The 15,658-nt window shown below is 47.7% G+C and overlaps 1 protein-coding gene across 3 annotated transcripts in view; it reads left to right on the forward strand.

Moving 5' to 3' along the window:
* Nucleotides 1–15,658, forward strand: part of LOC146813651 (phosphofurin acidic cluster sorting protein 2-like) — a 1,059,532-nt gene that overhangs the window by 829,761 nt on the left and 214,113 nt on the right. For 2 of the 3 annotated variants that reach the window (XM_085610139.1, XM_085610141.1), the window contains 2 exons: nucleotides 5,743–5,853; nucleotides 6,452–6,557. In XM_085610139.1, the coding sequence (XP_085466265.1) occupies nucleotides 5,743–5,853; nucleotides 6,452–6,557 (217 nt within the window). The remainder of the gene's footprint in view (nucleotides 1–5,742; nucleotides 5,854–6,451; nucleotides 6,558–15,658) is intronic. The other variant, XM_085610140.1, reaches the window with a different exon arrangement.

A 15,658-nucleotide genomic window follows, 5' to 3' on the forward strand; every position in this document is an offset into this window, starting at 1 on the left:
TCCTGTAGTATTCACAGGATGTGTGGACGTGGCAGCCGTTGGCAGGCACTGCTCTGCTTCTGTAGTGTTCTGAAGGTCAGGAACTTCTCTGCTCCTGTAGTGTTCACAGGGCCAGGAGGTACCCTGTTCCTGTAGTGTTCACAGGGCCAGGAGGTACCCTGTTCCTGTAGTGTTCACAGGGCCAGGAAGTACCCTGTTCCTGTAGTGTTCACAGGGCCAGGAAGTACTCTGTTCCTGTAGTGTTCACAAGTGCATTACTTCTCTGCTCCTTCACTCTTCACAGGGCCAGGAAGTGATCTCTTCCTGTAGTGTTCACAAAGTCAGATACTTCTCAGCTCCTGTAGTGTACACAGGGTGCGTGGACACAGCAGCCGTTGGCAGGCCTTCCTCTGTTACTGTAGTATTCCCAGGGCCAGAAAGTACTCTGTTCTCTTAGTGTTCACAAGGCCAGGTACTTCTCAGCTCCTGTACTCTTCACAGGGCCAGGAAGTACTCTTTCCCTGTAATGTTCTGAAGGTCAGCTACTTCTCTGCTCCTGTAGTGTTCATAGGGGTGTGTGGACGCAGCAGCCGATGGCAGGCGTTCTTCTGTTCCTGTAGTGTTCAGAAGGTTAGCTACTTCTCTCCTGCTCTAGTGTTCACAGGGCCAGGTGTACTCTGTTCCTGTAGTGTTCACAAGTCAGGTACTTCTCTGTTCCTCTAGTGTTCATAGGGCCAGGAAGAACTCTGTCCCAGTAGTGTTCACAAGATCTGGTACTTCTCAGCTCCTGTTGTGTTCACAGAGCCGGGAAGTACTCTGTTCCTGTAATGTTCTGAAGGTCAGATACTTCTCTGCTCCTGTAGTGTTCACGGGGCCAGGAAGTACTCTGTTCTTAGGGTATTCACAGGGCCAGGAATTACTCTGTTCCTGTAGTGTTCACAAAGTCAGGTACTTCTCAGCTCATGTAGTGTTCACAGGATGTGTGGCTGTGGCAGCAATTGTCAGATCCTCCTCTGCTCTTGTAGTGTTCACAGGGCCAGGAAGTACCCTGTTCCTGTAGTGTTCACAGGGCCAGGAAGTACTCTGTTCCTGTAGTGTTCACAGGGCCAGGAAGTACTCTGTTCCTGTAGTGTTCACAGGGCCAGGAAGTACTCTGTTCCTGTAGTGTTCACAAGGGCATTACTTCTCTGCTCCTTCACTCTTCACAGGGCCAGGAAGTGATCTCTTCCTGTAGTGTTCACAAAGTCAGATACTTCTCAGCTCCTGTAGTGTACACAGAGTGCGTGGACACAGCAGCCGTTGGCAGGCCTTCCTCTGTTACTGTAGTATTCCCAGGGCCAGAAAGTACTCTGTTCTCTTAGTGTTCACAAGGCCAGGTACTTCTCAGCTCCTGTACTCTTCACAGGGCCAGGAAGTACTCTTTTCCTGTAATGTTCTGAAGGTCAGCTACTTCTCTGCTCCTGTATTGTTCATAGGGGTGTGTGGACTCAGCAGCCGATGGAAGGCGTTCTTCTGTTCCTGTAGTGTTCACAAGTCAGGTACTTCTCTGTTCCTCTAGTGTTCATAGGGCCAGGAAGAACTCTGTCCCAGTAGTGTTCACAAGATCTGGTACTTCTCTTCTCCTGTTGTGTTCACAGAGCCGGGAAGTATTCTGTTCCTGTAATGTTCTGAAGGTCAGATACTTCTCTCCTGCTCTAGTGTTCATAGGGCCAGGTGTACTCTGTTCCTCTAGTGTTCATAGGGCCAGGAAGAACTCTGTCCCTGTAGTGTTCACAAGATCTGGTTCTTCTCTTCTCCTGTTGTGTTCACAGAGCCGGGAAGTATTCTGTTCCTGTAATGTTCTGAAGGTCAGATACTTCTCTGCTCCTGTAGTGTTCACGGGGCCAGGAAGTACTCTGTTCTTAGGGTATTCACAGGGCCAGGAATTACTCTGTTCCTGTAGTGTTCACAAAGTCAGGTACTTCTCAGCTCATGTAGTGTTCACAGGATGTGTGGCTGTGGCAGCAATTGTCAGATCCTCCTCTGCTCTTGTAGTGTTCACAGGGCCAGGAAGTACCCTGTTCCTGTAGTGTTCACAGGGCCAGGAAGTACGCTGTTCCTGTAGTGTTCACAGGGCCAGAAAGTACTGTGTTCCTGTAGTGTTCACAAGGTCAGTACTTCTCTGTTCCTGTACTCTTCACAGGGCCAGGAAGTACTCTCTTCCTGTAGTGTTCACAAAGTCAGGTACTTCTCAGATCCTGTAGTGTTCACAGGGTGTGTGGACAGAGCAGACATGTTGGCAGGCACTCCTCTGTTCCTGTAGTGTTCACAGGGCCAGGAAGTACTCTGTTCCTGTATTGTTCACAAGGTCTGGCCCTTCTCTGCACTATAGTATTCACAGGGCCTTGAATTACTCTGTTCCTGTAGTGTTCACAAAGTCAGGTACTTCTCTGCTCCTGTAGTGTTCACAAGGGTGTGTGGACGCAGCAGCCGTTGGCAGGCACTCCTTTGCTCCTATAGTGTTCACAGGGCCAGGAGTACTCTCTTCCTGTAGTGTCCTCAAGGTCAGGTACTTCTCTGCTCCTATAGTGTTCACAGGGCCTGGAGTACCCTGCGCCTGTAGTGTTCTGAAGGTCAGGTACTTCTCTGCCCCTATAGTGTTCACAGGGCCAGGAGTACTCTGTTCCTGTAGTGTTCACAAGGTCAGGTACATCTCTGTTCACAGGATGTGTGGCCGTGGCAGCAATCGTCAGGTCCTCCTCTTCACCTGTAGTGTTCACAGGACCAGGAGGTACTCTGTTCTTGTAGTGTTCACAGGGTCAGGATTTACTCTGTTCTTGTAGTGTTCACAGGAACATGTTCTTCCCTGTTCCTGTAGTGTTCACAGGGAGTGTGGACGCAGCAGCCATTGGCAGGCACTCCTTTGCTCCTATATTGTTCACAGGGCCAGGAAGTACTCTGTTCCTGTATTGTTCACAAGGCCAGGTACTTCTCTGCTCTTGTAGTGTTCACAGGGCCAGGAAGTACTCTGTTCTTGTAGTGTTCACAGGGCCAGGAAGTACTCTGTTCTTGTAGTGTTCACAGGGCCAGGAAGTACTCTGTTCTTGTAGTATTCACAGGGCCAGGAAGTACTATGTTCCTGTAATGTTCTGAAGGTCAGATATTTCTCTTCTCCTGTAGTGTTCACAGGGTGTGAGGTCTCAGCAGCTGTTGGGAGGCACTCCTCTGCTCCTATAGTATTCACAGGGCCAGGAAATACTCTTTCTGTAGTATTCACATGCACAGGTACTTTCCTGATTCTGTTGTGTTCACAGAGCCAGGTACTCCACTGTGCCTGTAGTGTACACCGGTTGTGTGGCCGCATCAACAATTATGTAGGTGCTTTTCTGCTCCTGTAGTCATCACAGGGCCTGAAAGTACTCTGTTCCTGTAGTGTTCACATGGACAGGTACTTTCCTGCTTCTGTAGTGTTCACAGAGTCAGGTACTTATCAGCTTCTGTAGTGTTCACAGGGTTTGTGGTCGCAGGAGCCGTTGACAGGCACTCCTCTGTTCCTGTAGTATTCACAAGGTTAGCTACTTCTCTGCTGCACTAGTTTTCACAGGGCCAGGTGTACTCTGTTCCTGTATTGTTCACAAAGTCAGGTACTTCTCTGCTCCTGTTGTCTTCACAGAGCCAGGAAATACTTTGTACTTGTAGTGTTCACAAACTCAGGTACTTCTCAGCTCTTGTAGTGTTCACGGGATGTGTAGCTGTGGCAGCAATTGTCATGTCCTCCTCTGTTCTTGTAATGTTCACAGGGCCAGGAAGTACTCTGTTCCTGTATTGTTCACAAGGTCAGGTACTTACCTGTTCCTGTAGTGTTCACAGGGTGTGTGGACGCAGCAGCCGTTGACAGGCATTCCTCTGTTCCGGTAGTGTTCACAAGATTAGCTACTTCTCTGCTGCGCTAGTTTTCACAGGGCCAGGTGTACTCTTTTCCTGTAGTGTTGTGAAGGTCAGATATGTCTCTGCTCCTGTAGTGTTCACAGGGCCAGGAAGGACTCTGTTCCTATAGTGTTCACAGGGCCAGGACGTACTCTGTTCCTGTAGCCTTCACAAGGTCAGGTACTTCTTCGCTCCTCTAATGTTCACAGGGCCAGGAGTGCTCTGTTCCTGTAGTGTACACAAGGTCAGTACTTCTCTGCTCCCTTACTCTTCACAGGGCCAGGAAGTACTCTGTTCCTAGAGTGTTCACAAGGTCAGTACTTCCTGCTCCTGTACTCTTCACAGGGCCGAGAAGGACTCTGTTCCTGTAGTGTTCGCATGGACAGGTACTTTCCTGCTTCTGTAGTGTTCACAAAGTCAGGTACTTCTCAGCTCCTGTAGTGTTCACAGGATGTGTAGCTGGGGCAGCAATTGTCAGGTCCTCCTCTGTTCCTGTAGTGTTCACAGGGCCAGGAAGTTTTCTGTTCCTATACTGTTCACAGGGCCAGAAAGTAATCTGTTCCTGTAGTGTTCACGAGGTCTGGTCCTCCTCTGCTCCTGTAGTGTTCACAGGACCAGGAAGTACTCTGTTCCCGTAGTGTTCACAGGGTCTGGAAGTACTCTGTTCCTGTAGTGTTCGCAAAGTCAGGTACTACTAATCTCCTTACAGTGTCTATGTTCCAGACTCATGAGTCTGAGGGCGTACAGCTCTTAGTTAAACCATCCTTTGCAGTCAGCAGTCTTCCACTGAAAGGATTATGATGGCTGTGAGAAGGACTCTGAGGCATCTGCTGATCATAAGGGATGAAGTTTGTTGGGACACGGACGTGCACACCCGTTCCTCCAGGTCCCAGACAGGCTTCAGCCTTAGGGCTGTTCCTACCAGAGGTTACACTGTGCCCTTCAGGTGTCACCAGAAACCCAAGTAGAAGTTTTAAATTGGATTTTTGTGCCAATGGCTGGTGGCCTCACGGGTGTTGTAGTCCAGCCTGTGGGTCTTTCTGCTCCTGAAGCCTCAATTAAGCTTCTCTGAGATGGAATGGCACAGCACGCCCACCCATAGCGAGAGCAATGCTGTGTGAGTGTGCCATGGGTGTGGAGGAGTGAACCCTGGAGTGAAAGTTTATGTAGAGTTCTCCAGGCGTTAGTGTCAGGCGGCAAAGAGATGATAACCTGAGCAGACTTTCAGTCAGGATGTCTTGTGTCCGTAGTCTGCAGCCTTGTGAGAGGCTTGTCTCCATATGTCCCTCACGGGTGAGTAGCGCGCTCTACAAATGTCTTGATTGATATGTCTACCCTTCTCATTTGTGTCTGAGAGGCCCTAGTGATGGATATAGAGTTGTAATTATACCTATGTATCCTGTACATAGCTCAATAGATTGTTTATGTTTGACTTTGGTACTCTTTAGGATGTGGACTCTATTGATGGCATTTGTGTAGTGGAGGCTCGGACGCTCGGTCTGTGGATGCTGTGCTGCCACAATAAATCTGTTTGCTGCTGCCTTCGGTTGGATGTCACCTTTTTAACATCTGGCCTATGGGGTCCAGGAAGGATCTCAGTCTGAGTGTGTCCGGCCTCTCGTTTCCGGTCCCAGATTGTTCCTCAGGCTTCTCTTTGTCCACTCTGGGATCGGTTTGCGAGTGATCTCCATTGCACCAGGGTGGATGTATCTTTGTTCTAACCTCAGCTGCCTTTTCTTTGCATTATTTCCTGCTCTTCTCTTTCCCAATCCCCATTTCTTTAACTCCTTTTCCTGAGCGTGAATTTGGATGGTTATCTGCCAGGAAAACAGTATCTTTTTTCCTCTCTTTCTGTAGGTTCACACCCAGTTGCCAAGTACCTCGCTTCAGTGGATAACAAATTCAGCTCTCTGTTTATGGACACAGCCTGGCGGGACCTGTTCTGTCGGACTGAACCTCCTGCTTCAGGTGAGTGGGGAGAGGAGGAGGTAGACAGTTGTCACCATATCTGGTTCCAGCTGGATCATCTTCCCATGGTCCGCCCCCACCGACTCTCCGGCCTGTCCGGTTAGTGACACTCTGGCATTAAGAGGCAGCCAGGAGTAAATTTGTCTTGCATAGCTTCACTCCCTTGATTTTATAGTTAAACTTTGATCGCTGGCCTTTTTAAAGGGGCTGAGCATACATATGTGTCTTGTTTGGTTAGAATCTGGTCACCTGAGGAGGGAGGGAAAGCAGGGAGCAAGTGTCTCCCCTGTTTGTCAAGTGAGACTTGTAGCTCCTCGCGAGGTCTGGTGGTCCTCAGACTTCCTGTTCTCGTGTTCCGAGGAGACACCAGACATAGTGCAGTGTAATGTGTTCCAGTGTCACTTCAAAGAGCGAGAGGGATGTTTTGAAAGTTTAGCAATACTCCTATCCTGCATCAGGAATTGTAGGCTTCCCCATCTGTTATTCGAAGTGCTGAAATGTGTTGTCCTTGCTTGCCCTATTACCGTTTGTCTCATTGTTGATTTGCTTCTTGTCTACTCTGCCTTACGTCTCTGCGATACCTTTGCTCTTCCACCAGTAGACAGCTTGGACATCCCAGGACGTATTGCGCAGTATATCGCGGGAGCCAGTGTGTCTCACCAGCTGCCCATCTCGGAAGCAATGCTGACCTACAAGCAGAAAAGGTATGAGCGAGTTCCTGGTCCCTCCTCCATCTCGCTGCCCCCTTCTTTGCACTAAGGATACGCTTCATGAACTAGTAAGCTCTGGGCAGCCAGTGATGCGCTCCCCCTCTTAACTGATCGACATTGATGCGTCTCTTGTTGTTTGTGATCTTTTCCACATTTCGTTGTGTGCTGCGAAGGTGCCTCATAGTACAGAAACGCAGATGACACATTCAGTACTAGTAATGCCTCAGCTGTAATGGTATCCTAGTACTGTTACTGCTGGTCACCCTTTCAGTACTAGTAATGCCTCAGCTGTAATGGTAACCTAGTACTGTTACTGCTGGTCACCCTTTCAGTACTAGTAATGCCTCAGCTGTAATGGTATCCTAGTACTGTTACTGCTGGTCACCCTTTCAGTACTAGTAATGCCTCAGCTGTAATGGTATCCTAGTACTGTTACTGCTGGTCACCCTTTCAGTACTAGTAATGCCTCAGCTGTAATGGTATCCTAGTACTGTTACTGCTGGTCACCCTTTCAGTACTAGTAATGCCTCAGCTGTAATGGTATCCTAGTACTGTTACTGCTGGTCACCCTTTCAGTACTAGTAATGCCTCAGCTGTAATGGTATCCTAGTACTGTTACTGCTGGTCACCTATTCAATACTAATTATACTTGTCAGGAAGTGCCCTGGAGTGATACCTTATAGTACAGGGATTCCAGTGATCCCTCCCCTGGAGCATAGCCTCTTTACTTGTACCCTTCCACTGCTCACTTTTAAGGAAATGTTCTTTTTGTTTAAGTACTCCACAAGAGTACATGTGTTTTTCACTCTCTCCTTCGTCTTCTCCCCTCCACACTCCACGTTACTTTCCATTGTGTGCTTCTCCCTTGCCCCCATGTTGTCTCCTTTGTACGCCTCTTTCTCTCACATACTCCCACAACCCTGCTTCTCCCTAGCCCCACAGTCTTTTTATTTATTTCACCCCAACAACCAAAAATCTTACATTTGTTTTATTTACTGATCCAAGTGGTGTCTGCCATCTTGGATTTCTAAATAAAAAGCAAATGGCACCTGCATCACGCACACCTCATCACACGTGTGCACCAGCAGAATGATGCAACATCAGCAGCGGTTGCATTAATATGTCTTTTTTTCAGCTGATACTACACTGTATAGCACTGAACACATGACTGTTATAGCAGCGATGTTTGCCCTGTGTTTTATCAGGGCCACAAAGACAACTTGTTATGTTAAATGTTATGTTAAAAGCATTTATTAAGCGCGCATACACCAACGGTTTCTTGGCGCTCAGAGAAGGATCACGGCAGTGACAGGGGGATTGCTTTACTCAGTATATGCTTGAGTAAATAACCAGGTCTTTAGCTGTTTCCTGAATTGGACCAGAGAAGTCAAAGATCTGATCTCGCCGGAAGGGAGTTCCAAAATTGTGGAGCAAGAACGGAGAATCTTAGTCCGCCATGCTTCTTTCGCTTGGCTGTAGGAACTTCCAACAGATTCAGGGGAGAGGATCTAAGATTACGAGCGGGGGTGTAGCGGTGCAAACGGGCTGAAATAAAGACCGGACCGATGCAATGTAAAGCTTTAAAAATGGTACAACCCATCTTAAAAACGCAGCGCATGCTCACTGGAAGCCAGTGAAGGCGTTTCATTAGAGGACTGACATGATGCCATTTAGGCTGAAAAAAGATCAGCCTGGCCGCCTGGTTCTGAACTAGTTGGAGGCGCCTTAGTTGGTAGGCTGAGATGCCAACATACAGTGAGTTGGCATAATCCAGGCGCGAGATCACTAGAGCGAGAGTGGCCAGAATCAGAGCTTCCCTGCTCAAAAATCTACTGATCTTTAGTCTGCGCAGCTGAAAGAAGCCAGCAGAGACTACCGAGCTGATCTGAGCCTTCATAGACAGATCATTACTAATAATGATCCCCAGACTCTTGGAAGAGGCAGCAGAGACGACCGAGCTAATCTGAGCCTTCAACGACAGATCATTACTGATAATGATCCCCAGACTCTTGGAGGAGGCAGCAGAGGCGACCGAGCTAATCTGAGCCTTCATAGACAGATCATTACTGATAATGATCCCCAGACTCTTGGAAGAGGCAGCAGGCACAGGGGGATTACCAAGTTTGGGGGCCAGAAATGAGAATGCCATGGATTTGCTGCCCCTCCCGTTAAAATCAGCTCAGTTTTATCCGGGTTCAGCTTCAGCTGATTGTTATTCATCCAGTCACTTATGAAAACCATCGTGTCTTGGACGTTGGATTCAGATGAGGCAGAGGTATTAATATTAAACACCAGTTGAAGATCGTCTGCATAATTAAAAATTCCAACATTCTTTTTCCTCAATGAATGAATTAAGGGAAGGAGATAAAGATTGAAAAGGAGCGGGGAAAGAGAGGAGCCCTGAGGAACCCCTCCGGTGATATCCCTTTTTTTGAAAGAGAAACCAGCGAGGCGCACCGCTTGGGACCCATTGCTCAGAAAGGAGGAAAGCCACCCCAGAGCCAGACACTGAATTCCAGCATTGTCGACACGGTCGATCAAAATATCATGATCGACCGTATCAAAAGCTGCCGAAAGATCCAAGAGAATCAGGGCCTGAGGGATGCCTAAATCCGCCCCCTCCCTGAGCACATCCATAACCTTAAGGATGACTGACTCGGTCGAGTGTGAAGATCTAAAACCGGCCTGGTGGGAGTCTAGGACCTGGAAATGTTCAACAAAGGAGCTCCGGCAGTTAGCTACATGGGTCTCTAGGACCTTACCCAGATAGGGCAGCAAAGAAATAGGGCGATAGTTGCTAAGAGCTGATGGATCTGCACCCTGTTTTTTCAAGATAGGAATAATCTCAGCCCTTTTGAAGGAATATGGGACCATACCTTGCTCAAGCGAGTTATTCAGAAATGATCTAGGCGAGTCCGGGCATATGGTGAAGGCTTCCCGAAGAATATGAGGGGGACAACAGACCAAGGGAGAGCCTGAGGTGACCTTATTTAATAGGTTCAAGAAAGTCTCCTCCGGGATGGAGGGAATTCGGTCAAGGCGATGTAGGCTCAGATCGCTGTTGGGGTCATGATGAACACAAACCCCAGAAGGGATACTAGCCTTGATGGTGGCTATCTTCTCTATGAAATATGAGTTGAGAGAGTCACATAGAGATTGAGAAGGGACAGGTTTAGGCGTGATTCTATCAGGTTTGGAGAGTTGGTCGACTATAGAGAAAATCTCTTTGGATTTGTTAGAAGCAGTAATAATTTTTTGCGAGAAATAATTAGCCTTGGTTTGAATAATCACATTTTTATATTCTTTCATCAGGGCTAAGTAGAAGACTTTTATTTCTGAGAGATAATGACGCCGCCATTGGCGTTCAGCTTGTCTGAGTTCAAGTTTCTTTGATTTAAGATCTTCCGAGAACCACCGTTGAGCGTCGTAAGGTCTCACAGTCTTAATTTTTATTAGGGGGGCGACTTGATCGCTGGCCGACTTCAACCATAATTCAATGCTCTCTGCCTGGGTCTGGAAGTCTTCTAGGATAGAGGGGGAAGTGCTCATTAAGTACGACCAAAAATGGTCCATATCTGCTCGTCTCCAATTTCTGGACAGTTGGTTCTCTATTAGTTGGGGTTTAGGTGAAAGAATACATCAGAGAGTAAATCGAATCAGATAATGATCGGACCAGACACACGGGGATATCAAAGCAGTAGAAATCTCTAAATTAGAGGTCCAAACTTGATCTAAGATATGCCCTTTTATGTGGGTGGCATCCCTCACATGTGAGGTACAATTCATCCCTAAAAGTAGGTCAGCAAATTCCCTCTAGCTGGGACTCTCCCGATTATCGGAGGGCCAATAATTGCAATCCCCAATTATGAGAATCCTAGCATTGTTGATGACAAGGTGAGAAATCATCTCTCCCAGTGCCTGAGGAAAGGTGGGCATGTTACCAGGGGGTCTATAAAAAAGGGCGCAGATAAAAGATAACTGAGGGGAATCAAATTTTAAAATCAGGAAATCCGTTGAGGACAAACCAGGGGATTCTAAACTGGAGAACTGATGCTCCTTACAAATTATGGCAGCAACCCTACTTCCGGCTCTCCCCAGAGGTCGATTAGCCTGAAGGATATAGTAGCCATCCGGGATAGCTGCTAAGATATCTGGGGCACAATCATCGGTCAGCCAAGTTTCCGTTAACAGGAGAAAGTCTGGGGTTTCTGATTGTAAAAGCAGTAAGATTTCAACTCGGTGTTTCACCAAGGATCGAGTGTTCAGATAGCAGACTGTGAGACCTGTAGGTTTCTGAACCTTCGGAGGGGAAGGGGTGGGTCGCAATGAGTTTTTGATAGGGTGACTATCTAAAATAAGTTCTGGAAAGTCAGTTCGATGTATATAAATTTCCTCTTGTTCAAGAATGAGTTTATTACCCACAATCCGATTCCTGAGTCCTATTTTTTACAGATTGAGACAGCAATTAGAGGTCTGTTGTGGGACGCTGGTCCGCCGCGAATCGCCATACAGAAACTCACTATGGGCTGGTACGATGGTGGCATAGGCCTGCCGGACATACGCCTTTATTATCAGGCGGCGCACCTGATCGCCATCAATCAATGGGTGTTCGGAGCTCACGATGATCCCAGTTTCCGGACTGACCGCTGGTTGTTGGGAAAGGGGGGGGTATAATAAAGCATTATACTCAAACCACAAAAAAATAGATTTGACTGGTCCTACGGCCCGGACAGTAGAGATTTGGCACGGGCTCCAGCAACGTATTGGTTGGCATGGGCGGCTAACTAAGGCCACCCCACTCTGGGAGCCGGATTGTCTGGGGTGAAGTACTGGGTATTTTAGACCCAGCGGTGCAGGGGCACACACCCTATGACTTCTGGGTTCACCCTGTTCCGGACCTACAGAAACACAGAGTCTTCTGGGTGAAGTCAAAGAATCGTTTATTGGCTGCAGACCAATGACAGGTATCCTAGAAGTACAACAGCGTGTATGTTCTCAGGAGACTGCCGAAAATCATAGGAACGGACTTCTCCTTAAGTACAAAATATCATGCTCCAGGCACACATTCCTTGGTTTACGATATGGTCATATAAAGGCATACATTACAAACGAAAAAGCAGAGTCATGATGACCATCCCACATTCCAGTTCGGCCAGCCCACAATGATTTACACAGTAAGGTTCAGATCCCACGTTTGAAGTAAATAGACCCCCCAATAAACATGAGCATCTCCTGTTTTGGGAAACAAGTCATAAAGCAAGAACAAGCAGGTGTGGAAGAGATTAGCCGGGGGATTGTGTAGAATGAAAGGATTTTATGACGGGTCAAACCCTGATGCTAATCACAGGTGGACGGAGGAAGGGGAGCTCGTGAGACCGGTTTGACCCGGGGCAGCAGAGCCAGCTGCCCAGGTCACAGAGAAGTCAGAGGGAAAGCCCATGTACTGTGAGGCCCGTATTAACTCCATCATAGCCTATGTGAGGGCAATGACAAGATGGCCACTGCTTCCAAAATGGAACCCGCGTAGTGGAGCAGAATAACGTGTACACAGTGCATTCATAGCTAGAACGATATATAAAGCACTCGTACATGCCGCATTTACCATTTGCGGTTCGCTAATACCAACATAGACAGGGGTAGGGCCCTGTCCCCTACGCGGTCCCGAATATTAAAGTACGACAGACCCTCCTTTTGCCCTTACATAGGCAATCACTATACTCATCTTAATCCGAGTCTAGGTCAATGTTCACGAAGTCATGGAGATGTTGCTGTAGCATCATCCTATTACTTAGCTCGTCCCTCGATACAGGTTTCCTTACACATAAGGTAGCACAGAGACCACATATCGCGGGAGCACACTGTATACACAGGCAGAGTAGGAAAAGAATGGCTAAGATCATTCCAATGACCATCAGAACTTTCCAACCCCAGGCAGATATCAATTCCCAGAACCACCCCACCAGTGACCAATCTCCCTTATCCACGTGTATGGCTTCAGATATTTTTATGGAGTTTGGAGATGGCTTGATACACTGTTGGAGCATTATCTGGTATGAAAATGCAGCAACTGGATTGGATGACCTTGCATACCCCACCGCGGTCTGCAAGAATAACGTCTAGAACCATGCGGTTCTGCAGAGTCATAAGGCGATCCGCTTGGAGCTCAGCTGTCAGATTACTAAGGGCACCAGCCGTTACATTGACAGTGGATTCAACCACACGAGTCAGCTGTCTCAGGTTCCTACTATTGACCATAGGTCCCCAAAACGGCAGGAAACCCAAGAAGAAATCTCCTGCTTCCTGACCGGCAGTATCCTCCTTACTAATCACACCTCTCACAACTCTGGTCTTGTGATAGTCAGAGGCAGCAGTAAATGTCGGCGGTAGCAAGTTCGCAATATAACATGTGCCCGAGAAATCAGGGGGCAGCCATGTATATGCTCGGTCATGACAGATGAAATATGTGCCCTTAGCAGCCAAAAACGCAGGGGAAAACTGTGACGGGAAAGTGTACGTTTCAGTACAGTCACTTCTTCCCAGTTGAGCTCTAGGATTCTGACCATTACCCTGTAAGCAGAACCGACCCATGTGGGGTACGACCCAGATTGGAGATGAGATTTTCCGCTGTCTTTCACCCAGACTAATACTTTACCCCGTCGCGTTCCATCCTACATAAGGTCTCAACTCTTCTTTGGGAATAGATGAGTATGCATTGATATCCCTACTCATATCGGCAACTCCTTTCATCAAAGCCTTATTATTGGTGATAGGTCTGATGGAACGCGGTTGGCGAGGGGAGTATGTATCTAGAGCATAGAGAAACATGGTTTGGAATGCCCATGACGATCCATTGTAACTGTACGGCAGCACCAGGTAGGGAATACCCTTGTTAATGGTATGTGGCATTAACCCACACACCCAGCAATTGGTCGTATTCATTACCAGTTGGTGCTGGTGCAAGAGCTGGATAAACGAGTTATTTACGAACTCTGATCGTCTGGTCTGTTCGTGCTCAGGCAAAGGGTGAAAAGAGTGAGAGGAGGCAGTAGAAAGGAATATAGGCTGTTGAGTGGGTTCAATGGGCTTTTGAGCGGAGAAGAACACAAATCCTACAATAAACATCATTATGCTACACAGTGTAAAAAGGCACAGAAAGACAAAACATTTACTTTTTACAATTCTACACATCCTTGCGTTAAAGTTCATTTCCTCAATTGGTCTCTCCATCTTAAAAAACTCCATCCTCTACTCGGGCCGCTCGCGGTGGATGAGTTTCTTCTGCTAAGGAGTACGCCTGTCAGTCCAGGGGAACGCCCTAGACTAACCAGAACCGTCGACCTAGCGTCTTCGGCCTGTACCCCAAAGTCTTGGCACCGCGACCCTGCGGCAGAACCCGGATGGTGGTTCGAAAAACAAAAATCAAGAAAGTCCTTCAGATGGGAGAGCAAAAAATGTCAAAAGGAAAAAGTGAGGAAATCTTTATTTGTCCATGGGCCTAGGTCTCAAATTATAGCGGAGACGGCCAGGTGCTGTTTGGTCTTGAAACAAAAGTTCAGGCTCAGTGGTGTCCAGTCGACTTGATGGTGGCACAGCTTCCTGCAGAATGTTGTCACTCTCTTGGTCTGAAACTGTGTCTCTTAAGCGTGCGTCACTGAATGGTACAAAGCGAGGTACAATGTCTGTCTCTGAGTCGGCGATACCCTCCTTGACCCACTGGTCATATGGCAGAGGCAAAGGGACTACTTTGCAGTGAGTACCATGGATCCAGTGCTTCTTCCCTTTCACTCGCACTGCTGATCTTGTTGAAAGAAGAACAAGATGAGGGCCGATCCAGCGAGGCTCGTCGTTGCTCTTGCGCTGGAAGTTTCCTACTAGCACCCACGTACCAGGGTTGATAGGGTGTCCAGGAGGTTCAGAGGCTTGGGGAAGAGTATCATGTACCTGTTGGTGCAAAACACGCAGTTTAACAGTCAAATCATACAGGTAATCGAGCAGTACTGGATGCTCTATTTCGCTAAATTTCGCCGGTCTTGGCACGCCCCACACATTAGCCGGGCGGCCAAAGACGACCTCATAAGGGCTAAGTCCCACTCGTGAGTGTATGATCATTCTGGTGGACAGGAGTGCTAGGGGCAGAGCGTCAGGCCATTTAAGGCCAGTGCTCGCCTGGATTTTAGCCAGCTTGAGCTTTAAGGCTCCATTGTAGCGTTCTACTAATCCAGCTGATTGGGGGTGATTTGCAGCGTGGAACTTCTGCTTTATCCCTAGCCCTTCACATACATTCTTCATCACTTTACCCACAAACTCACTTCCGTTATCACACCACACCATTCTTGGCATCCCAAACCTAGGGAAAAACTCCTTCACAAGGGCTTTGGCTGTGGATAGGGCAGTGTTATCTTTCAGAGGATAAGCCTCAATCCATTTTGAGAAAGCACAAACAACCACCAGTACATATTTCAGGTTGTTGTATCTTTCCATGTGAATAAAGTCCAGCTGCAAAACTTCGAATGGACATGATGGGGGTGCAAAGTGACCAGCCAGAGTTGGGGTTCCCCTACCAGGGTTGTACTTCAAGCATACTATGCAATTCTTGACCACGTTCTCTGCACACTTGGGAATCCCAGCATTCTGCCATACTGGAGCCAACAACTTGCATATACCTTTCGTACTGATATGTGCCATTCCATGTGCCATAGTAACTACTGGAAGCACATATGCATCAGGCAACAACCATCGCCTATGTTCTGTCAAATCAATCCAACAACCATTCTCATCCAACTTACCCATACTTTCTCTCCACTTGCTTAACTCTTCCTCTGTGGCTTCAGCTTGAAGCAACTTCACACTCTCTATTGTGTTCTCACACATTCCCACATCACTAACCCATCTTGCGGGACCTGCAACATACATTCTAGTCTTCACATTCTGTGCCGTTTCTCTCGCGGTCTCATCAGCAAACGCATTCCCACGTCCAACATCATCTGTGACTTTCCTGTGCGCACTGCATTTCATGATCGCAACTTGCAACGGTAGGGTCAGTGACTCAAGGAGATCATTCACCAACTTGCCATTCTGAATTTTAGCTCCATGCG

This window comes from Triturus cristatus, chromosome 6 (assembly GCF_964204655.1).
Source record: "Triturus cristatus chromosome 6, aTriCri1.1, whole genome shotgun sequence".
Classification (NCBI taxonomy): domain Eukaryota; kingdom Metazoa; phylum Chordata; class Amphibia; order Caudata; family Salamandridae; genus Triturus; species Triturus cristatus.